The 25,239-nt window shown below is 33.0% G+C and overlaps 2 protein-coding genes and 1 long non-coding RNA gene across 7 annotated transcripts in view; 2 read left to right on the top strand and 1 right to left on the bottom strand.

Annotated features, from left to right (window-relative positions):
* The window catches only part of LOC136968084 (uncharacterized), a 385,441-nt gene that overhangs the window by 180,604 nt on the left and 179,598 nt on the right, over positions 1–25,239 (top strand). The gene's annotated exons all lie outside the window — the stretch shown is intronic.
* On the bottom strand, positions 10,600–16,621 carry LOC136968086 (putative leucine-rich repeat-containing protein DDB_G0290503). Its single transcript, XM_067262050.1, has 11 exons — positions 16,449–16,621; positions 16,071–16,350; positions 15,053–15,265; positions 14,887–14,988; positions 14,641–14,757; positions 14,049–14,087; positions 13,916–13,987; positions 12,794–12,939; positions 12,609–12,696; positions 12,429–12,539; positions 10,600–11,728 (listed from the first exon to the last, which is right to left on the bottom strand). The coding sequence occupies exons 1-11, from the start codon at positions 16,619–16,621 to the stop codon at positions 11,669–11,671; spliced, it is 1,401 nt and encodes a 466-aa protein (XP_067118151.1). The 3' UTR covers positions 10,600–11,668.
* Positions 21,928–25,239, top strand: part of LOC136968080 (ataxin-2-like protein) — a 75,747-nt gene continuing 72,435 nt past the window's right edge. For 3 of the 5 annotated variants that reach the window (XM_067262044.1, XM_067262043.1, XM_067262042.1), the window contains exon 1: positions 21,929–22,314. In XM_067262044.1, coding sequence (XP_067118145.1) covers positions 22,265–22,314 — 50 coding nt within the window. In that variant the 5' untranslated portion in view covers positions 21,929–22,264. Of the gene's footprint in view, positions 22,315–25,239 lie in introns of all 5 variants that reach the window. The other 2 variants (XM_067262046.1, XM_067262045.1) reach the window with 1 other exon arrangement.

Below are 25,239 nucleotides of genomic sequence, written 5' to 3'. Positions count from 1 at the left end.
TTTATGATGTCGTTGCAAAATACAATCGGTCGAAGAAGTCAAATGAAGGTTTTGCAACACCGGCAAGGAAAATTCACTCGAAGGAGCACATTGTCAGAACCCCTGAAATCATTCAACGAGCTCAGGAGCTGATTTTTGAGGATCCAGGTCAGTCAATCCGAAAATTGTCGTCGGTTGTTGGTGTGAGCGAGAAAACTATGCGTAGAATCGTTGAGGAAGACCACCGCTACAAGTCTTACACAATTAAAGTGAGACAGATGCTTTCCGAAGCTGCCAGGACAAAGCGAGTTGAACACTGTAACCTGCTTTTGTGTTCCTTAAAAAACAATGCTGCCGGACGACTCAGATTTTTTTCTGACGAGAAAATTTTTACTGTTGATGCGAAAATCAATCGAAGAAATGACTGATGGCTTGCCCACGACCCAGAAGATGTCCCCGTTATTGCAAAAACGAAATTTCCGGCGAATGTTCATGTGCTAGGTGTTGTGTCCAGTGAGGGTGATGTCATGCCACTGTATTTCTTTAACAAAGGGGGAAAATGTCACAAAAGATGTTTATTTGCATGCTCTGTCAAATGTAGTGAAGCCATGGATGGAAACTGTGTCATCTGGAAAGCCGTATGTTTTCCAGCAGGATGGTGCACCCTCCCACACAAGTCATTTGGTGCAAAATTGGTTGTCGGATAACGTCGACATGTTTTGGTCAAAAGAATTCTGGCCTCCCAACAGCCCAGATTTAAATCCTCTGGACTTCTACGTATGGAGCGTAGTTGAAAGGGTCACAAACAAGACCAGACATGCAAACATCACATCGTTGAGAGCCGCTATTGATGCGGCATTCACCAATATTGACCGTGAGACATTAAAGCGCGCATGCACACAATTCAGACCGTGAATAGAGGCTGTCATTCAAGCAGGAGCTATATTGAATAAATGTATTCTGTATGACATTGCAAACAATGTGATTTTAAAAAATTTGTAAATCTTTTCGTTTTTTCAATAAGAAATATGTTTGAAAAAAATGTGTAATTTGTCTGGATTTTGGCGCCTCACCCTGTACAAAAAACTTATTAGACATTAACACCATGTTCTCCTGGTACAGGAATAGAGGAAAGAAGTACATCAAATATTTTTCAGAAGACAATTTGCTGGTTTATTGCAAAGATATAGGTGGCTTAGTGCAGAAATTTGGAATACAGTATAATGCAGAAGCCTGGAGATTATTCATAGACTCATCTAAGTCTCAAATGTGTGCTTCTGTACAAGGCAATAAATATGCATCTATACCTATAGCACATTCTGTGCATCTGAAGGAAACATACAAAAACTTTGAAACTCTTCTGAAAAAAGTTAATTATGATATGCACCAGTGGCTTATCTGTGGAGATTTGAAAGCATTGTGCATGTTATTAGGTCAGCAGACGGGTTATACCAAGTTTCCATGTTTTCTCTGTGAATGCGACAGCAGAGCCAGTAATTTGCATTGGGTTCAGAAGCAATGGCCACCTAGTAAACAATTACTGGTACAACCTGGAACAAAGAATATTGTGAGGAGCAGCTTGGTGAACCCAGAGAAAGTACTGCTGCCACCTCTACATATTAAGCTGGGATTAATGAAACAACAGTTCATAAAAGCTTTACCAAAGGATGGAGACTGCTTTTTGTATTTATTCAAACGTTTCCAGCCTTGTCTGAAGCAAAACTAAAAGGTGTATTTATAGGACCTGATATAAAGAAATTAATACAGACATAAAACTTTCTGCAATGAATGATAAAGAACAGGATGCCTGGATTCCATTTAAGGCAATAATTTCAGAGTTTCTAGGAAACAATAAAGATCCCAATTATAAAGAAATAGTAAAGAACTCGTTAATTAAGTACCATGAATTGGGCTGCAATATGAGCCTCGAGGTATGCTTTCTGAACTAGCACTTGGATTATTTTCCTGAAAATCAAAGGACTGTAAGTGAAAAACAGGGTGAAAGATTCCATCAGGACATTAAGGAGGTGAAAAGAAGATACCAGAGACAATGGGATGTCTGTATGATGGCTGATTACTGTTGGATGATGCATAGAGATATTCTAGATGCAGAACATAAGGTCCACGAAATGCAGTTTTAGGGCAAAAAAATTCAGAACTGATAAGCACCAAAGCCAATTAGTGGCTTATGTTGTATTTTTGTACCCATACATGTTAATAATAAACTAAAATTGATAATTTTTCCAACATTTGAGAGAATGTTTTTAGTTGTATCCAGAGTTGTTAGTAAAATCACATCTCAAAGTCCAAACAGTTTTTTTATTAGTTGAAATTTGCAGACCTGTGTTATCAATTATGACATTTAAATACAGTACATAGAATTTTTACTTCAATAGTTCATTCTCAAGCTATCATATAAAGACAGACATTATTCACTGTTACAGAGCAGTCCAATTTACAGGAGAGTCAACTCTAACTTATTATTAATTCAATAATAAGTTTAATTTATTCCACTATAAATTAGTTCTTAAATAGAAATAAAAGAAACTCTAGCACACTTCAAGTAAACTACTGCTGCATTACATAAAAAATTACCGAATTTACTCACATATAAGACAAGCATTTATCACAGCTTCAAAATCTTAGGTCATCCTATATGTGCGAGCGAAAGATTCTTTGCATTTTTGCAAATAATTTTTGTGAACCGTGTATTCACATTTTTTACTGGATGCTTACCCTCTTGTATTTAAAAACAAGTATTTTATCTGGGTCGTTTGAATCTTTCTTGTATATTGTCAGGAGTAAAGATGAATAACAATAGGAAAAGTAAAGTTTTTAATTGAATTTCAGGTTGAAATTCCAAAATCACACGGGAGCACAATATAAGTTTTAATCTATTCCCATGTGAAAACAGACGATTATTCAGAAATTCATAAGTGCAATAGACAGAGTGGATTTGACTTAAGAATTGGCAAAAAAAAAAAGGTTCCAGAATGTCCAGCTTTATGTGAACAAATTATGCTGTCAATTTTACAAAATTTTTCCTTAAAGTTTAAAATGCCAGTAATTTTTGCAGAATAATGTGTGAATTTATGTTAAAGTGATATTTTACTTGTAATTAAATGAAATAAAATTAGAATTGTATTAATAAATCTTATTTTCTTTATTTTTATCTTTAAACTCACACCTTCTCCTATAGAGAGGTTTCATGTCGACATCACTAGTGACGTCATGAGCATGCGCAATTGTCCAGCGCCATCTTTGTGACTGTTTGTGACTTGTTTACGTTTTGTGTGTGTTCGCGTGCACTTTAACTGGAGTTCTTGTGTTGTTTTTTTTTCGTCGCAAATATCATTATGGTGATTTGTTGTGTAATTGGGTGTAATGCTAGTTCACTCAAGAACAAAGGAACATCATTTTTTAAAATTCCCGTCATTATTTGTCATCAAGGATCCCAAACTGAGGAGCTTTCACGAAGGCAAACTGCATGGTTCTCGAGAATTAACCGGAAAAATTTTGTTACAAATAAAGTGAATATTAATACAAGAGTTTGTCAGAAACATTTCATTTCAATATTTACATTAATAAACACTAAGTTATATTTTAAAACCTAAAAGAGTTTACTGATTTGCTTATATTAATTTAGTTAGGTATAGTGCATTTATAAACGAATAACTAATGTAATTTTAGGATTTAGCTAGTGCAAACTTATAAACATTACACGTTAAAACTAAAAGCAAGTAGGCTTATTATATGCTAGTTTCAACTAGAAAATAAAGGTACTGAACAATTTGAATTAAAAAATTTCCACAGCTGTTTTTAATTAGACTTTTACTTTCAGACAAAAATTCTTAGTTAAGAAATACATAAAAACACAAGTTTAAACAAACAAAAGAAAACATATCTTTCCAAGCAATATTACTTCGCTGTTATTCATTACTTTTACTTTTATATCAGGAAAAACCCAGCCACTTGTTAAATAGTTATGGGCCTCTAAAAATTTATAAGCTTTCATTTGTGACAGGGTGTAGAAATTTGTTGTCAAAACCAAATAGTTTATAATGTCACCAAATTCTACTTTCGGCCACAACTCTTGATCTACGACGAAGTCTGAAAAACTGACTTCGTATGGATCGCCTTGAAATAATGAAATTTTCTCTTCGTACAGAGCTGCATCTCGTCCTGTTAGACCGCTAGAATAGCCCACAAGAAAAGAATCTTTTTTAACTTAATCCATGATAATAGAACTGCAGTATTTTTGTACGTTTAAACTAAAAAAGAGACGTCGAATAACAGACGACGTGCAAGCTAAGCGAGCGAAAACTACCACAAAAATGGCGAATGGGCGGAGCAAACGCGTGTTTTATCACGTGACATGCGACCTTGAAACCTCTCTATATGCAAGGTTGTCTTATATGCAAGTAAATACAGTATCATCTTTCTTCATATATTGCAAACATGTGAAGCAAAAAAAATTCTGAAAATATGTCAGCAAGCAATGCCTTCCTATTGATTCTTTTTAAAACAGAAGTGGTTGCTAGTGATACCATAAGACGTGGTTCTCAATCCGTGGTCCGCGGAACACGGGTGCTCCATGAAGCCACTTCAAGGGTGCCAAAAAAAAAAATCAAATGTACAATTAAAAATTGTCGCAAAAGAAAAATCAATACAATGTAAAATAATTTTTGTATCATATACTAGACTGAGCATGCTCTTAATTTCAAAAAGGTTTGTCACCCTGCTTTAAAGGTGATGTATTTTACGTGTTCCATAAAAAAAGTCATCAAAGTTTAGTGTTCCCGGTTAATGTGTACCTAGGTAGTCCAAGATGGATGCACTTCTGGAAAACTATAGAGGGCATTTTTCACAATCCAGTATATTTATATGCAAATCAATTAATACAGCATTACTGTTTGTGAAGGTAGAGATAAGTAAATTTTTAATTTGTCTTGCTGTTGTAGCATTTACTAGATGTTTGTACCTTTAGAATTTTCATAGAACATTTCAATTATTTATTTTCCTTCTTTTTAAATTTATTTTTAGAATTAATTATTTGTTTCTTTATTGAATTATTTTTCAAATTTAAGAAATAATGATGTCCGAAGATATTTTTCCTGAAGAATTTTGGAGTAAATGTAATTCATGAATGTTCTTCAGGTTACTTGAAAATGAATATAATGATTTAGGGCTGGATAAGAGAATTTTGTGGGATGTGAGGTTTACAGCATGTTGAAGATGTTTGTACTAATTGTTCCCGTCTGTGTAAATTAGTGTACCATGCCGACAGGAAATCTGTAGCAATGAGATGTGCCTATTGTAAAAAAAATGGTTCTGCTTTTGTTGGCACTTTTAAAGGCAAGTGTGGGCATATTTCTTAGAACAACATATTTTCCTTCATATGGCAATTGCTGTGTGTAGAATGCACGCTAACAAATGCAGCCTTGGCGTGTAGTATTAGTAATCATACGTCTATTGACTGGACAAACTATGTACGTTTAGTTATGATGATAGCCGTGAATAACGTTTCATCATTTAAAATAGGAGGACCCAACAAAACTGGAAATTGATGAAACCGTAATATCCAGACGAAATACAATAAGGGTTGCAAATTGAAGGGCTCGAGATGGGTAGTTGGCAGAGTGTGTTGTGAGAATAACACATGCTTTGTTTGTAAGGTTAATGACAGGAGTGAAGAAACATTGAATTGGATAATTTCAAAATTCGTTAATTCCGGAAGTACAGTTTTGACTGACGAGTGGAGGGGTTATCATCACATAAAAGACCTAGAAGGCGTAGAAATAGTTCACCAGACTGCAAATCATTCAGAAAATTTTGTGAACCCTAACAGTGGTGTACATACTCTGAAGATAGAAAGGTTATGGGGTGTCTTAAAAACAGGAAACATTTGCCTAAACATTATACCGAAGAGTTGTCGGATTCCTATCTGTATATGTTTATGTACAAAAAGTTGTTTAAATGGCAAACAATGAAGCCCAGAGAACGTTTCCAATTGTTTGTGAAACATTTAAGTTTTATATATCCAGGATCAGGTAAGATCCCTGTATGGAAGGAACCAGCAACTGTGCCCGCTGCCCCAGAACCCTGAAAGAAAAAGGAGGAAACAAAAGTAAAAAAAAATAACAAAGCTGAGAACAGTAGGAATGTAAAATCAATTGGCAGTCAAGTTGCTGTTAAAAGAACAAAAAGACAATAACAACTTTTGAAAACGTAACTAAAAAACTTTTTTTTTGTAAACATGGTGTGTACTGTGTATTTTTTAATACTTAATTTAGATTTTATGTAGTTTGTAATATAGAACAAGTGTCTAATCTAAAAATTTTAGTTAGGTGTTGGCATTTTCTTAGATTGTCACGTGATCGCTTCCAACAGTCATCATTAGGAATGTTAGTAGTCTTAACCGGAAGTGCATCCATCTTGGATTACCTAGGTACACATTAACCATGTTCCCCAATCAAAAAGAGAACCATGGCCATAAGACATACTCTTGTTACCAATCATTTCCAATTTTGTCATAAATGCTGTGTTTTGTGAACACAAAATGAAAAAATATCATCAATTTCTGGTAAACTTTATGATACTGAGGATACTACATTGTAACTTAAGAGACATTTGCAAATCCAGACCCAGATCAGTTTCCAATGATGAAAATGAGAGTTTTCTCTATCAGCATCAAATGCTCCTGTAGAGAGAATTTATTCTATATCAATATTTAGACAAATGAAAAAACAGCTGAAAGTAAAAACACTGAAGTCTACTAATTACAAAGCATAACTGTGGATTCTGTTGCTCCAAATTTCTTCATTATCTTCTGAAATAAATGCACTATGCAGAAAAATGCACAAAATAAGTGTTGAAGGGAAAAACTGTATTAATTAGAAAATATCTATCAAACTATCCCATACTTTACCCTTTCCAAAAAATATGGTAACTAGCCAAAGATAGAACTATCTATCTTTCAAAACCGAGTTTCTATTTTCTAGTTTTTATTCAAATCTAATAAAATTTAGATTATTTTGACCTCTTCACGTACAAATGTTGGCAGAGGTTACTTATAGGTAATTATTTACACTGTATATGCTTATATATACACATTACCTGTGTAACTTCTACTCAGATGCTCAATTCAGAAATATAGTCACATGCAGATATATTAAACCTAATACAAATTAATTAATGATGATTAAAACTAATAGAAGTAATTACTTTTTAATATTTTCGACTGAAATTATTATTATTATAAACAGGACGTCTTTTACTTTTTTAAACCTTTAAGATAAAACCATCCACGTAAACAAATAACATAATCGTCCATGTTAGGTTCTTAAGATTTATATCTAATTATTTTAATCGTAAAATTCATAAAAACATTAGTATTAATCCGAATTTTTATAACATAATGCAACCTACCATTTCGAAATTACACAAGCCACGACTTTTCAAGAAATGCCGGATTTCGTTATGCCAACGAACGTTGCCAGCTCTCAGTTGCGTAAGGGAAAAATGATTTTAGGAATAAAGCCCAATTATAGCTTTAAAAATTTACTGAGTGAAATATATTTTAAAAAACGTAAAAATATTTTCTATGTAATCAACGATAAAAATTTTATTAAAAAAGTCTTTGGTTTATTCTGGTTTTAATATCCATCTATTTGAAAGTTTCTTAGTAATGTCTTTTCTTCATTATAAGTCTCCCGCTACAAAGAAAAATTCTTGCGTAGTTACTGAGCATAAATACAATTTGCAGTAAATATACATTCATGGTATAAAATTGTATTTGTTATACACTATTTACGTTCATTTTTTAAATAAAGAGGTAATATTTTGACTCTGTTTTCCAACCCGTGTGCCGCGACACACTTATGTGTCACAAGAATGCGTCAGGTGTGTCGCGAGAATATTAAATATTTTTAGAATTTTGAATAAGCTCTTTTTTAAAATTTCATTTAGTTTTTATCTTTTAAAGTCGGCCGACCGAAGGGATAAGGAGGCATTCATTAAAAGGACGATTGTTTTAAATTTGCGGCATCGGCCTACCCCCTTACAAAAGTTGCTTGCATCTGTACGTATGTCGGCTTACCAACTCTTTGTAGATGCTATAAACGTTATGCTTACCAGCTCAAAGACCAATACTAACTCTTTTTACGCATTAATTCAAATAGTCGTTTTACTTTTATAGTATATTTGTAAAATTGCGAATTTTTGTCATGGTAAATTTTAAGTTCAAGTCAGGAAACTCGGGAATTCGTCATGGTTTTCCAAGAATTATTCGAACTACTCTTTCACCATTCAGTCGTCTCATTATAAGCCTTTCAGATCATTGTACTAAGCCACTTCTAAACTAAATTTAAAGTTAATATGTTATATATCGGTATATCCAGTGGTGACATTCGAAATAGTTAACAAAGGGTTCGCTAGCAGAAAATTTTTCCCTGACAATCACCGACAAACGAAATGGAAGTTTTGGCAGGAAATAAATACAATAACTTTTCTTGCGATATATCTAATAATCAGTGGCGTATTTGGAACGTAACGAGTCCTGGGCGAAGACCAGGCAACAATAGTATATTAATGCTGTCGACCTTTTTTTTTTTTAGGCATAGAAATTTTTCACCCTGAATGGCATTGCTGATAATAGATGTCATCATCTCTTGAAATACAATATCCTTTTTATTTCGCTGTCCATAGCCCGACGCGATATAACACAGCCATCTTGTATTATCTCGCGCGTGTGAAATTGTGGGATCTCTCTTATGACTGGATCTAGTTTCAAGAACTCTCTTGAATCGATCGCGATTAAACCTCGTTTCGGTCGAGAGATCGCACCAAGACATAGTCCCCGACCTTGCTCACAATCTAGATTGAAATGCTCGGTGCGAACGGGGTATAAGGTTCTAGTTAAGTAGTATTACAGAGTATAATACGTACATTTTAATATATTAAAAAAAAAACAACAAAACCACTGAGAAATGTTCCGTGTGTTTAACAAGGTTCGGAAAACTGAACATTTTAACAACGGGTTCGGCCGAACCTGTGCGAACCCGCTGAATATTACCCCTGGGTATATCTTTTAGCTATACGGAATCTTTATCTGTAATTTGTGTCTACAAAGGTTAAATTGTTGCCATTATCTTTCATATTAAAAGTTCTACAATAGCGCTTTCAACAGAGCATATTCAGTACAGTATTTCTATTAAAGTGCAATCATTTAAATAAGCAAGGTGTAATTATTGATGAAAATACCTCTTCATAATGAATTTCATAAAAAGAAATTATTCCAAACAGGAGAATCTTTAGGACGTCGTCATGCTACTAATACTCCATTCCCTGTCATAATTTGTCACAAAATTTTTACATATTCCCCAAGTGAGGACGTCATATTTGAAGACCTTTAAATACTACAGCTTCATCTAGGGTGCGTTCTTTTATTCATCCGCGTAATAGCACGCGCGTGGCATCCTATTAAAAATTCCCACGGTATTCGTTCCGATATTCCGGTTGAAGTGCGCACTGTCGCGGTTGTTTGTAATAGTTTAAGTTGGAAAGCAACATTGCGTCCTCCATGACTCGAATAGTTTCGTTTCAGTGTTATGTAAGACTGTTTTATAGATTACTCCCGGTGGAATTTCGGGACTTTGAGTATATATCTGAACTGAGGGGACCGAGACGAGTTCAACGATACCCTACTTTTGGACCTGAGACGAAAAATAACAAAGTTATCATATTTACGATTTCTTGCTGTCACAATGCACAATGTACTGTATTTAATCCAACCGCGCGTGGACTTGGAGCCTTGTATATCGATTGAGCTGAAATAAAAGGTTTTTTATTAGTCTTACTAGGGATGGTCACCTCCCGGAGGGGTAGGTTAGGTTTTTTGGACAAGCCGCGAAAGCGGCGCATAGTACTAGCCGACCGCGAGCGACAGCGAGCGTGTCGGCGACTGACGGGCCTTAGGCCCCGAGGTCGAGGAGCGAAATTCCCAATTTCGCGTCCACAACTTTAAAGAGACACAATAATACAACACAATTTCGAATTGTTAATCTTCATTAGTGTTCTCTATATGGTATAGTTAAGGAAGACACGTCTTTCTTTTAGATACTATATGAAAACACTATCCACGATACTTTTATATAAATCATAGATGCAACAAGTTGCCAGATAGAAAAAAAAAAATTGTTTCTTCCAGGCTTATGAGGAAAAGGCCCTATCATAGAGGAAAGCGCCATGATATTGCCATACAGTAAAAAAAAAAAAAAAAAAAAAAAAATGAAATCATCAAGTTGTATTTTATATAATTTATATTGAATATTTCCGCAGTTTATATATTATTCGTTAGAATAATCCAAGTAATAATTTAAAATGTTAAAATTAAAATTATTTGAAATTTTTTAAAATTATATTTCCTAACTTAAAATATTCTAATCATCATCGATTCTTTTTAGTATTTATATCTAATCACATTTTGTCATTAGAATCAGGCGAATTCATCCAAATGTTAATATGCTTATGATGAAGAGAGCGATTCACCCCTATACAAAATTCGCATTGGTCAGGAATTCGCGAAATCTCCGAACAGTTATGTTGGTTTGAGAATTTACTTAGTTGCTGTCGAATGTCTTCTTGACCATTCCTCAACATAGTTACAGTTTCTGTCAATTGCCCAATTAATTGAGATATTGTCATTAATTCATTGTTGTCCTCGCGGTTTTGATTTAATTCCGTACCTCGGTATTTCCGATTTTGATATTTTAAAGTGCAGTTTAAACTTTCAATTGCTTCTCTTAATTTCCGCGTTTCTTCATATTGTACGGGTGCTTCATTTGAATCGTCTTTTACTTTATTTAAACGTAATTCTTTACGATACGAATCACGAATGTGCGAATTTATCGATTCGTTCTCAATTTCCATCTTCTCTTTTTTTAGTTTTCGTAATAAATATTTTTGATTTAAAATTTCTGTCTGAAAATTAAATAAATCTTCTTTAAATTGTGCTTTTTTAAGGCTAAACGTTTGTTTTCTAATTCTAATTTTGAATTTTCTTCTCTCAAAATTTTCAAACGTTCTAATTCATTTTGAATTCCTTTACACGATTGATTTTCATATTTTGCTGAAACTGTTTCGTGCAATTTAAATTCTTCTATGTTTTTTGCCTTTTCCTTTAATGAATTCTTTTTCGCAATAACATCTTCCAAGTTTCTTATTTCTTTTTCGGCAGATTTTTGTAGATTAATGAAGATTTCTTTGACATTTTCAGTATCATTTTGCAAGTCGGTCATAGAAACCTTTGCATTTTCTGCTTTAATATGCAAATCTTTTAGATCTTCCCATAATTTTTCTTGTTCTTTTTGTAAATTTAATGAATTTACTGAATTTTTATCAACAGAATTTTTTAATTTATTTATTTCTTCAATTAAATTATTCTTTTCTCTTGTAGCTTCATTGATTTCGTGTATATGCTGGTTTTTTATATTTGATAATTCTTTCTCGCATTTTTTAATTTCTGATTGAATTACTTCTTTTGAAATTTTATTTTGATTTAATTTCTCTCCTTCTTCTTTAAGTTTTAATGTTATTTCGTTCATAAATTTTTCTGATTTTTTCCGTTCTTCCGCGACATCATTTTGCATCCTTTCTTTTTCTGTTCTTAAATCGTTTAATTCCTTTCTAACTATCTTATTTCGTCTCGAAGTTCGGTCAATTCATTTCTAATTTCCAATAATGAACTTCTCTGCAGAATAATTAAATATATAGTTAATTAAATTTTGTATGTAAATTATATAGCAGTAGGAGTAGGTGTATATATATATACAGTATATATATATATATATATATATAATAGTAATAAAAGAAAATAAATAAATACGAAAATTATGACATTATATGTTTGATTTGGTTTAATAGGATTCGGCAACGCAACACATGGGCAATCTGCCATGGGGAACTCCTCCCCAGAGGACTTTCCTATTAGACACGTGAAGCAAATCAAGAAAATTCCACGTGGCCAACCCGTTGGCGGAAGTCGAACCCGTGTCAAACTATCATTGTTCGGTGGTTTTATCCATTCTGTCACTGGTGGGCCACTTTTATACATAAAATACTCATCATTCTAGCTAACAAAATCATTTAAGAATTAAACAACTGGATGATCGAGTCGTTAAGACATTATCCTACTGCTCTAGAGAAGCCAGAATCGAATCCGACCGAGCAACTCTGGAATTTTTCATGGACGGTCTGTGCCGGATATGTCGAGCAACGTTTCTCAACACTTAGTGGCCATTGTATGCTTTTCCGAATACGGAAAAAAAAACAATGGTAGAAGGGGTAGAAAGAGTTAACAATAGATAAAAAAGTATTCATAAATTTAAAAGATTGTTAGGTCTAATATAAAATTATAAGAGTATTGATGAAATTTTTAAAACGAATTTTACGTATTGTTTTTCTTCCTTTTCTCTTTCAAATGGATTGTTTTGAAAATTTTCTCCAGGTAAAATTACAGTGTTCTTATTTGATTTTAGAGCATCTTCAGTCTTACTTTCACTCTATAAATACTTTGTATAATTAATACTTAAAATATTTAAATGTAGGAAGCAAATGAATGATAGGCTTACATTTGGAATAAGTTTTAGTAAAGATTTTCCGAAAATTTTTGAAGATATTTCATTTTCATTTTTCTTCATATCAGGGAAAATGTGTTTGCTATTTTTAAAATAAATTATAATTTATTTTCGTGTTTTATAATTGTAATTGTGTGTTTTCTCGTTTAGTTTTATTCATGAATATAATAATAATTTACTTATTAATGTCATTCTCGTCTTTCGTTTCTTTTCGTTCTGGCATGTTGACTTTCTCATCAATTATATTTTCATCATTTCTTAAGGAAAATTTTCCAATGTTTTTTATTATCACTTTCTCTTTTTTAAGAATTTCCTCTTCGTTTGCCTAAGAATCAGTTTAAAGAATCTTATTTTATGAAGTTGCGCGGTAATCTTTTAGTCTACCTCCACGAAGATCCCAACTCGACTCCAACCCAGATCCTCATATTTTATAATGGGCAGTATCTACAGGAAATTGCAGCGACCTTCGAATTGCTGCCTATTTCTCTCATACCAAACGACCCCGTATTTTACCATGTCCAATATGAGTTGTAACATCTCTGTCTATTCCCATCCATACTGGTCGATACCATTGAGAATCATTCGCATTGCGAATAAACGAAATTATAGTTAGCGATATGAACTTAATGTGCTGACGTATTACGAAGTGGAGTGGAATGTAGTGATGGGATAAAGCAACACAACTCCTGGGCAATCTGCCAAGAGGAGATACCTGAGTGGCGCGTTATAGCTTCACGGAGTCAAGGAAATTTTGAATTAGGGAGCGTCATGTACAGTGTTGATTTTCTACGAGGGAAATTTTTGGGGGAATATTTTCCTATGAAAGATTGATTTGGAGACCCAAGCAATTGTCCTTTTTGCCTAAGGATAACACGCCATTGGTGTACCTTCTGAGATACTCAATAGGAAACTAGCCTTATTTAGGTGTTAGAGAAGCAAAAAAACCCGGAAAATTTCATGTGTCTAGCCTGTTGGTGAGGCAAAGTTTCACCACCCAGTACCAGTGTTCAGTAGTTTTATCCACCTGGCCACTGATGGGATTGGTGCATTACGTTATCAATTAATTAAATATCGAGGTTGAGGCTGAAGTTTTAAACGCGAAAACGTGTACGTCGAACGTTCAGCGCCGCTTTCGAAGCCTAGAAATTTGACAATGGCATTTGGAATGTCGAACATGATTCCACTGACTTTCCAAAGACCATTGTCAAACTTCTAGGCTTACAGGAAAGCGGTGCTGTTTAAAACTTCGGCCTCAACCTCGCTACTATTTAAGAGAATGATTCATTACTTTTAAACAGTACCTGTTTAATAGATTTCGGTGAGGAATTAATCTCTCGATTTTCTTCAGGAGGAGGACTTTCCATCAAATAAATCTAAAAACAAATATAATTTAATTTTGATATCTAAATTATAAATTTATTATAATAATTTTACCTGTTCGGACGCTTCGATCGGTAATTCTTCTAATAAATTCTACATAAATTGATTTAAATGAATTAATGTATTACATTACAATTATAATTTAATTTATTCCGAATAAAATTGTCACAATATATATACAGTGTGTCCCATAAATCGGAAACCATGAGAGTTATGTCTCCTTTTGTTTATTCTTTTAATGTAACATATATGTACTGTATTTATTTATTCATCAATGTGCGTGTAGCGTACCATACTATTTATCATTTGGATCTGTTACAGCAAATAGGTGTCACCGATTATTAGGGATGTCCCGATACCACAAGAGTATCGATATTGGTAACATAAGTAGTTTTAAAGTATCGATACCGGCCAGTATCGGCATCTTGTATCGAAACTGAAAATCTTGCCGTAGATCGCGCCGCTTTTCAATTGTTTTTACTGCTGAGAAGGTACCGTACACATTATAATGAAGGCTGGTGGGCCTTAGAGCAGTAATTAGTATTTTATTGCTTAATCCAGGGAATTGAATCTTGGCCACCAGAGTACAACTGTACTTCTTCTGGTGATTTATGGGGCATTCTATATACGTATTCAATAAACATACCATTTTTTCCCGTTTCTTTTCATTAAAATCTGTAATTTGTTCACCTTTATTTCTACTTTCTACTACTGAAACTGTATTTTTCTTGATTTCATTTATGCTTTCTTTAACTATATTATCCTAAAGAAGCAAGTATATAAATTATTTTGTTTGTATGTCTGTACTATTATTACATTTCTAATAAATTTTAAATATACGTTATTATTTAACATAATTAATATTACATTTCATACATTGTATTTACCTTACCTTTTTAGATTTAATTGGATCCAATACAGTATATTTACGTAAACTATTTGGTGTAGTAGGAGTAAGAGGAAATGACTTCGAAGGTAAAGGTTTCTTACTTTCCTGATCAATATAAAAAATATAAAAATTAATAAAATATATTGCTTAAATTACTAAAATTACGTACTTTTTTGCATTTAACAGGCGTTTCTCTTAAAGGAGGAGATTCAAAATCATTTTCATAATTCACATAATTATTATAATGGTCTTGTGGAGGATAATATTGTAACTCATCGGGATCCATGTACATATCCGTGTACATAGCATCCGTATTTTGCTGAATATAATGCAGGAATTCTGCTTGTTCTTCCTTTGCTCTCCAGCTTTCTGGAGATTTTCTCTAATTAAATTAATTAATTTTGTGTTAATAAAATATATTTTAAGAATTAAATAGTATGTTTTATTTGAATATTTAAATAATTAATAATTAATTAAACCTGTAATAATCTGTTTCTTTTCAATTTACGAAAAGAACGCCCGAAATCTTTATTGTAATCCTAGATGCAAAAACAAATCATTTATAAAATCTCATTTCTTAAAAAATAAAATATGTTTTAAATTATAAATATAATTATTCAAATTGTATGCTTTTTTTTCCTATAGGAAACAAAAACCTTTTATTTTAAGCCCATTGTGGGTTTGGCCAGCCCAACAATAAGGCAACCTTATTTCCCTAAACGTATGTCTTGCGTTCCAACTGTACTCTATTGACTTACATTTATTCCCGAATATTTCATAAATTTATCTTGGTCGAACATTTTATTTAATCCATTCGTTTTCAATAAATAACTCAACAATGAATTCTTAAACAATGTCTTAGTATATTATCATTATTAAAAATAAATTTTCGTTTTTTTAAAGAATTGTAAATGTTGATGAATTTAAAAATGAAATAAATTAAAGTTGGAATTTAATGTATTGAATTAAGAATAATTTTTTAATAGTCAATTTTTTTTCTTATTTTACTCCAGTACCTTTCAGCAGATCATCCTCGAGATTGTAAGGCCGCCGACTTCCAGGGGAAAACAGTTAATCCGCGTCAGGAAAACCTAGGGTCGAAATCGTATGTGGGTGGTGGCGGTAGGAAACAAAGATGACAAGTGTCTTACACAAAACCGTTTATTCTAACTACTAAGTTAACTTACATATAATTGCAGTACAATACGATCTAGATCGTTAGCGTAGCGTTGTTGCGGTGACGTTGGGAACGTTACGGGGCTTCCTTGGTCAATCCCGGAGAGACAGTCTCTGGGCGCTGATGGACGATGAGGTATGGTCCAGTTGTAGATAAGAAGGAATCTTGTTCCGTTTCCCGTGATCTCCGGATCGTCTTGATCTGGGTAGACTCGGCTGGGGATGTACTCGTCTGCAGGAGAACCGCAGCACTTCTTTTCCGAAAGACCGAAGGAGAATCGAACTTTCTGTCTGGAGGAGAACCCTTGTCTTCGCGACTCGGGAGTTTTATAATATTTTCCCCCTTGAATCTCACCCTCTTGATTGGTTCTGTTCCTCCTCTCCCTTACCCCGATTGGTCATTTCTTTTGTTTCTATGCGAAACCAGAGACCGATCTGGGTCGGGAGAGTTCCGAGAGGTGTTGACGGAGTCTTTGAAGTTCGTGCTCGTATATTCCGTCGTTATGGCCCTCTCTTTGACGCTTTTGACCTCACGCGGTCCGCCAGATGCTTCGGTGGCCATTTACCCCCCTTTGTTTTTCGTTTCTGACACTCGTACACGAGCACCTGGACAAAGCTCCCTCTCTCTCGGTTGACATCCCCTCGGTCGTTCATTATCGTGTCGCGTTTGTTTTAGGACAAGTTTTGGGAGAGTTTCTTTCGTGTCTGGTTTACATCACCAACACATGTTCCTGACACGATTTGACTCTCGAAACTTTCCGACTTCGGAACTTTATAATCATTCACCATTTTTACGCGTTTTTGCGATCCCTACAGAGATGGACTCAGGCATTCATCTCGAGGGTTATTATGGATTTCTCTCGAGTGTGATTTGAATTGCTCCTTTTGATTTGTGGATGGTCGAGACGGTAGCATCTAATTAGGAGTCAGGGGTCCTAGGTAACATCTCTCTCGGCAGATCGCCCGTAAATGCCGTTGCCATACACGCAAACAACAGCTTATCTCTCTGCGAGACTTGCGATTGAATTTAAGCGGTCAAAAATACCCAAAATTAGAAACTTTTTTTTGGTCTGTCTGCCGGAATAAACCACTCGACCAGTGTCCACCAATGCTCGAATGGATAAAACCATTGAACACTGGTAGTCGGTTGTGGGTTTGCGCCTCGCCAATGGGTTGGCTATGTGGAGTTTACCTGATTTTCTTCACGTTCGTAACACGTAAATAGGGACCAGTTTCTCATAGGAAATAGATTGCTTATGTGTCGCGTTGCCATATACAAATAAACCAAACTACGCACCCATCCTCATTGTGGATCTGACCGAACGTATGATGTATGATTTAAAAGTCCCTATTAGTGTTTACAAAACGAAAAGAGAGAAAAAAAACATCTGATTGCTTTCAAGTGAAAAGGCAATACACTTCTATGCTGCTCGCAGACGGTACAAATATATAATGTATATTTATCTTTAGCCGTACTGTTAAATTTTATTTAGATACGATTCTCTTAATTCTCTGAGAATGATTCCACGAACATTTCATTTTGTAATTGTCCCATCTCATTCAATTAATGCTTATCAGCACTGTATCCTGTTTTGGTTTATAATACCGATCAGTTTTAATCGATTGAGCTAAATTGTCTTACCTCCTATTTCACCAACAGACGATTAGACAAATCGCAGGATTAACGACTATCTTAAGCTATAGGCTCTGCAAAAGAACTGTTGTACCGTACATGTATGTGACGAAATCAAGCTCCTCTTGCCATCATAGAATACAAGAAGAAACCAGCCTTTAACACCCTTATTGCAGTTATTGATTAGTTTACGTTTTTATACCACTGGAAATTTTTATCATGAAATGGGAGATCTGACTTCAAGTGTATGTAAGATAATTAAAACTGTATCTGAAGCTTTGGGGAGCCTTTCAAAAAAGGCTTTCCAAAGCTTTAGATACAGTTGGATAGTGCTGGAATACAGAAAAGTCATTAAAAAATTTTACGATATTGCTGAGTTTCTAGGTGTTTAGGTGCTTCAGATTGTACTCATATTTTAATTTCATCTCCGGGAACAAGTGCAGAATTATTTAGAAATAGGAAAGGTTATTTTTTAATCAATACCCAGATATGTCAAATTTTATATTATTCTTTATCAGAGTGTTTACATGAATACATTCTGTTTGTATTTAAATTTTAATAAATATAAATATTTCATCTTTCATTCAATTAATATTTTTAGGTAGTCAGTGATGCTAATTTACTAATAAGAAACTTAGTAGCAAGATGGGCTGGATCAGTAGATGATTCTACATTTAATAATTCAGAATTATGTCTGAAATTTGAGAATAGAGTTCCTCCTGTCACACGCTGTCTTTTAGGAGATTGTGGCTATCTTTGCAAAACCATATTTGATGACACTACTTTTAAACCCAGCAACAAATGCAGAAGTAAAATATAATGCAGCTTATATTAAAACTAGAAACAGGGAAGAGAGACTATTTGGTGTATGGAAGAATAGAGTTTCCTTGTATTACTTCTGAATTCTGTATTACTTTCATTAAATTTGAATGTGTAATTAAAATAAATTATTGAATAAAAATTATAAATAATTTTTAATAAAATAACTATAAAAATGAAATTTATTAATAATATGTTCTAGATATTTTTTTAATTTTAGAATACAAATACCAAACAACAAAATTCGTAATATAAAGTTGCTACTTTTTAAATGCTTTTTAAGTTTTCTTGTAGTAATTCTATTTTTAATTGTTGTTCTCTTATTTATAGAGCTTTTACTTCTTGTAGGAGTTCAATTCTACAATCATGCTCTCTCTTTCTTATTAAATCTTCTTTCATAAAATTCCATTTTAGTTCTATACTCCTCTCTTAAAAAATGCATTCGAGCTTTGTGATTCTCTGGTGCATATTTATCAATAATTTTAAAATTACTGCGACGATTATTATATAATTAACTGCTTTATTACTGTTTAGTTTTGATCGAGTATAATTTGATATAGGGGAAGGGAGGGCAGGATGGAAGGTTTAACTTTATGATGTAAAAAAACATAAAACAACATAATATAAAGCTTTTATTTTAATCGGTCTCGACAGAGATCTTAGATGGTTAAAAAACTGTGTAATTAAAAATAATTAATATTAAGTATAAAATCTGTTAGGAACCATAAAGTAAAAACGTCAAAAATTCCATCTTGCTTTCACCCTGAAGGCAAGATGGAATACATAGGATATCTCTACATTTTACAATTGACACATAAAAAACATCCATCTTTTGTGTCTGTACATAGTTCATGTGCCCAACCACAACACACTGGACACTGTACCCAGTCCTCTGTGGGCGGTTCCACATATGGTTCTCCACATAATACACAAAACCTTCATCCATCGCCATCTGCATCGTTTTTTCAGTCCAAGAACCTCTGTTGCTCTTTCTTATATACTTGTTCACTATCTAAAAACAATTACATCCTCAATTAGTTAGATAAATTGAAAACAGAAACCAAAATAATTGCGCGCGGGCAACATGGAAACTATTCCATCTTACCCACATGCCGATTGTCAATAATAATATCAATGCTTTAAAAATCCTTGATGTTTTTTCTTCTTTAAATATCAATTCATGCAATCTATCCCTAATAGGTACTTTGTATAAAAACAAAATAGTAATACTTACCTTGTAGGTATAAATAATAACACTGCAAAAGTCCAATGATTGCGTAATAATCTGCTGCGAAATAAGAAATACTCACACCCGTCAATTGGTGGCACCAACTGGTCTGAGTCGCCGTTCATAAATACAAGATATCCGGGTGTCTCTGTGTGCATGGAGATTCGGGTGCTTCGTCGCGCGTTTCGGGGTGGGTAAGTAGTTTCCATCTTGCCTTTCCTTCCCCTAAACAAATTTTCTTTCAACAGAGGCATTAAAATCATCACTGTCAACAGGATTTGAGTGGGGTGTAAATTCCTAGGGGATTAAAGAGATAATTTTTTCTGTAATCGGTGGTATAGTACATTCAATATAGGCACATACTCCTCCCCAGTACTCATCCGTGCTCGCTTACTTGACGCTACATTTTTCTCGCTTTTCGCTTCAAATTTTTCTACAAAGTTTTCAAGTGTTTTGTGTCTCGTTTACTAACCTCTGGAACTTATTAAATTCTTCGGTTAGAATTTGCCACGTCTCAATTTTTTCTTTAAAAGATATTGCATTTGTTTCTTTTCATTCTATTGTATCTTTATACTTTTCAATTAATTCCGTTAATCTTTTGGATGACTAGGTGCCACTCTCAGTTCCATACGAAGAAGTAGTTGTACTTTGCTCTGTAGTTAAAGAAGAACTTCTATCTCTATCCTGGTTACATATTTTCCGGGCTGCCACATTAGAAATTGGCTTATCGTTTTGCCGAGAAACTTCATTTTCATCCCCACATCTTTTGTTTTTATTGTTTTCATCCATTTCGAACGATAAGTATTTTTAAGCAACCGAGCTGTAGCTATGTTTAATGCAAAACAATATCTCCCGAAAACTTATATCGTTTCTACAATTCTTTATTAGTATTTTAATTATTGAATTTATTTTTCTTTTGGCTCAATGCTAACTTGAAATCTGGTCGTGGAGTTTTCCAGGTTTTCTCCACGTCTGTAACGCCTGAACAGGGACTAGTTACTATTAAAAAGACCACCCGGAAGGCATTCCCCCTAGGCAGATCGTTTAAGTGTTGCGTTACTATAACTTAATAAAAAGAAAAAAAAAAACAAACAATTAATTAGTCAACCCATTGCTGCGGGGATCCGGTATCAAATCCGTACGAAAACTTCCCAAGAATTTTTCACGTACAATTTGTTCTTGTTATATCGAGGCTCCATTGTGTGCTTCATATCGGCCAAGCCCGTATGAAAAAGAAAGGCCCTTTATTGCTCAAAGGGCAGAAAGAGTCGAAAATGAACTAGCAATTATCTATTGTAACGTGTCACAAATCGGGGCTGCAATCTTTAATCGTTTATTTAATGTAAAATATATAATCTCAATCTCAAATTAGTATTGGCTTGCCCTTGTAAATCACACTTTTTCTTTAATAATAGAGTCGTGTCTTTGTAACACCTTTTAAGGGAAAATTTTTCAATTGAAACAACATGACTTCCGGTTTGCATTGGATATATATCATTAATCGTGGCCTCCTTCTCCTATTTTTAAAACTCTTTTCGCCCTGTGGGCACTAAGAGGGTCTCTTTTAGCAAGCCCACTATGGATTCGGCCAGGCCCACGATGGGGCGGGATTTTTTTTTTTTTTTAACTCTTTCCGCCCTGTGGGCACTAAGAGGGCTTCTTTTAGTAGGCCCATTATGGGTTCGGCGAGGCCCACAATGGGGCGACCGGGTGGTGAGGAACGGGGTCCGACATATCCGAACGGACCACCCCCCGAAAAATTCCTGGGGATTTTTCGACCCGTTCGGATTCGATGACGGGATATTCCCCAAAGCGGTAGGCTGCCACCTTGACCGCTCGGCCATCCCGCAGAAGAGGGTCCGGGTTCGAATCCATATGGTTAAAATTTTTGAAATTAATCGATACCAAATTATTGTAAACGCGTTTTTAAAACTCCAATATAGTTTCGCATTTAACACAACTTTTTAAATTAAAAAAACATTAATAAATTTTCAAACGACGCCATGATAAAATATCGAAAACGCGAAGACCCCACACTAAATCGAGCTCGGTAAAAAGTAACTTGAAAAATACGATCCAAATAATTATAATAAAATTTTTAATATTTTATTTAACGATAATTAATTAAAAATATTACTAATTAAAAAAATTCCATTGGATTATTAAAATTTAGTCACGTGAGGTACACGTGTTCCGGTGTCGTGGCGGCAATCATAAGGCTTTCAGCTAAGCCTAACAATTATTGAATTAAATGGGAAGTTATAGATAATGCTTTCGATTTCATAAATTTATTTTGTTTTCTGGAAAGTATAAATAAATAAATAATAAGTTTTATATAAAAGAAATTTTATTTAGAAGTGTTGAATAGATTTATTATTATTATTATTTTTTCTTGTTTGTTACTATAATTGGAAATAATTTAAGAAAATCGTTAAGTTTTTAATACTGTTTATTCTCTCTCCTGTCGTATTATTATTGCCATTAATTATTCCAATATTAGCGTATTTAACAATATATAAAAAAATATGATGCCTTTAAATAACAACAAAAGAAAAGGAAGAATTAGCAATGTCAAGTAAGTATCAAATTTAATCAATTTCCTTTATTTATATCAATAACAGGTAGAAATGCAATTGAAATAGCCGAATTCATTGTGAAAATCTATGTATAAGTCTATATATAGGGTTATATTGATGTGTGTAAAATAACACTTCTTGCTGCAAATTTGGTATTTGTAATGGGATTTTCATGTTTTAATATGGTCAAAATAAAATAAATTTCATTCCTGGAACAGTTTTTTGGGTAGAAGTTACTTTGTATGAAGACACACATATTGAGAAATGACCTAGAAGTGACTCCTTTTTTTATATATAGAACGGCTTCACTTAAATATAATGATCGGAGGAAAAATGCTTTAAAGATTATTGCTACTGCTTTAGTCTGTGGTTCTCGACCTTTCCGAGGCAGCGGAATAGTTCGTATACTTATTATTACGTGGAGCGTTAGTACGTTCGAAAATTGATAAGCGATTCTGTGTTTACTATTCTCGAGAGACAATGGAGAAATAAACTATAGTTTATTGAATAAAATAGAAATGTGGGAGTGTCTATGAATAAGGCAATTGGAATAAATTTGCAATAAAAACTTTTGTTTTTTGTTTTTCATGGAATGCTTGAGACAGGTTTATGGAACACTGGCGAAGAACCGCCGGTATAAGTAGAGCTGTTCGGAGGAAATTTGTATAAGAATAAAATCCTGAACGACAGTTTAATTAAAAATACACAATTGAAGAAATGTAAAGGAATTTGGAGTCTTAGTATATGTTGTTTGCATTGTGCAAACTGGAAGTTGACCTTTATAAATGTTAAAAATGCTTTTAAAATGGCTTTTACTGTCAGGTTATTGTGAAAAGTGTATTAATTATGGAAAAATGAAAATTTAGGGCAGTGATTTAGTTAAAAATGTACAAAATTTGAAGTCGGACACAAAATTAAAATGGAGTCGTCATAAATGTTGATTTTGTATAGGCCTAATTCATTTGAGAGCTGTGGATTTAGAATGTAAAATAAATCAGTTAAATTTAATTATTTAACTATGAAATTTTTCTAAATAAAGTTGTTTTCTTCTATTTAGAAAACAATCTATTATGATTAATTGTAGTTGTGAAAAAAATAGTACTAGTCATCGTGAATATAATGAATGTGATCATTATTATTGGGAGAGAGTAACAAATTAAAATTTAAAATGAACAGTTTAAATTTGTTCATTTTGTATGTAAATAATGTTTGTTATTAATTTTTAAGAGGTAAGAGAAAGGTTCTTTGTCTTTATATACAGTTCCATATTGGTAATTGTTTATTTACTGTAGTTAATTTACTGCTCATTCCATACATCAACAGATTTCTCCCTTCAATGGATGGTTGACTTTTATTGGCACAAGGATTATTTTGGTCAAGCTGTGTTATTTCTCTGCAATGACCTTAATATACACTTCCCTATTTTCCTGGAAATGAAAAATGAAATTTATCTTAAACCTTAGTACTTTCAGGTTGTCCTCTAGACAGTTTATGCCCATTTGCTTTCCCATCTATTATAATGTATATACATTTTCCATTTGTATACATTTATGTGCACAAGCAGAAATATTTATTAACCTGTGAAGCAGGCTAATAATTATATTCTATTTATAGTTAATTTTGCTTAATTCAAAGAATTTTTAAGTTTCTTAAACAAAGTATAAAATATTAGCATGCTATTGTATTTAACTACAAAATGAAAGTATTGATTTTGAGTTAATTAGACATCAGATAATCTGTATTATGTGTCAAGCAAAGAGTTAATTGTTAACTCCTTTATAATGTAGTTTTAAACTAAAGTACAGTACATATCTTTTGTATTAAATAAGTGCTGGTGAAGAATAACTTTTATAATTATTTAAAAAACAGAAAATTTATACAGTATTTCAATAATTACTATCGTAATCTAAACCTGCAACTATTATTTTATTATAACTGATACTATAAAGCTATATAAGAAAATATTGGATTAAATTTATTAATGTTTAATGATATATACAATGTACATGTGAAGTGAGCAATAAAGTAACTAAATAAATTATTATTTATGTAAGGATCATTATATTTTCTATAAGGATAGCAATACAATTATCACTTCTTAGTAATCATTAACTATTAGTTTTTAATTAATATTTATTAACCTGTGAAGCAGGCTTGGTCATTGTGCACACCTAAATATTTTAAACTAATGGATTGAATTGTTTAAACTTTATTAGAGTACTTTTTTCAATAATAATTATATTCATGCAACTATTTGTTATATCCATGATAACACTTATTTTTTTACAACTGGCAACTATCTTTATCACAGTGTTTTTTTTTTCTGTTGCACAGTATTGTCTGTTTAAAATGTGGAAGATAAATTACTAAACATCAACACAAGCTTACATTAAGGAGACTAAATTTAGTTTATTTGATGGAGGTAGTGTTAATAATAATGATATGGGGTTCTTGTTTTCTTGGGTTAAGGAAGATAAATTGTTTTTAAAATATTTAAATAACTATTTGTCTATAGTAATGTTATCTTTTATTTTATTTTTTATAATCTTAGAGGTGTTTTCTATGTTGACTAAGACTATAGAATTACACTAAATTAATTAAATTACTTGATTAATATCATCTGAACTTGTAACTAGTATGAGTCTCTTTATACCTATATTCATGACATGCTAAGTATTACAAGTATTTTCTATATTTATGCACTCGAGTTAACTTTTTTTAGTACAGTAAAGTCTTGATAATTTGACATAAATGGAACTGATACAGTGGTTTAGTCATGTGGAAGAAAATATTTGTTTATTTGTGTGATGATAGTACATTGTATTAATGAAAAACATATAGAATAGCAAAATAACAATAATGGAAAGAAAGCAAAGAAAGCCTAATAATCTTGGAATGGAAAGAAAGCCTAATAATCTTTAATA

Source organism: Centruroides vittatus, unplaced genomic scaffold (genome assembly GCF_030686945.1).
Source record: "Centruroides vittatus isolate TY-2023 unplaced genomic scaffold, ASM3068694v2 contig_1388, whole genome shotgun sequence".
Taxonomy (NCBI): Eukaryota; Metazoa; Arthropoda; class Arachnida; order Scorpiones; family Buthidae; genus Centruroides; species Centruroides vittatus.
The sequence above is the reverse complement of the archived record's forward strand: the minus strand, read 5'-3'. Positions and strand labels throughout refer to the sequence as shown.

Coding starts and splice junctions, on each gene's coding strand:
- LOC136968086 (XM_067262050.1), bottom strand. CDS start 16,621: ATGGCCACCGAAGCATCTGGCGGACCGCGTGAGGTCAAAAGCGTCAAA. Junction 16,351..16,448: donor AAAAGAAATGACCAATCGGG/GTAAGGGAGAGG, acceptor GTTCTCCTCCAG/ACAGAAAGTTCGATTCTCCT. Junction 14,758..14,886: donor ATCCAATTAAATCTAAAAAG/GTAAGGTAAATA, acceptor TTGCTTCTTTAG/GATAATATAGTTAAAGAAAG.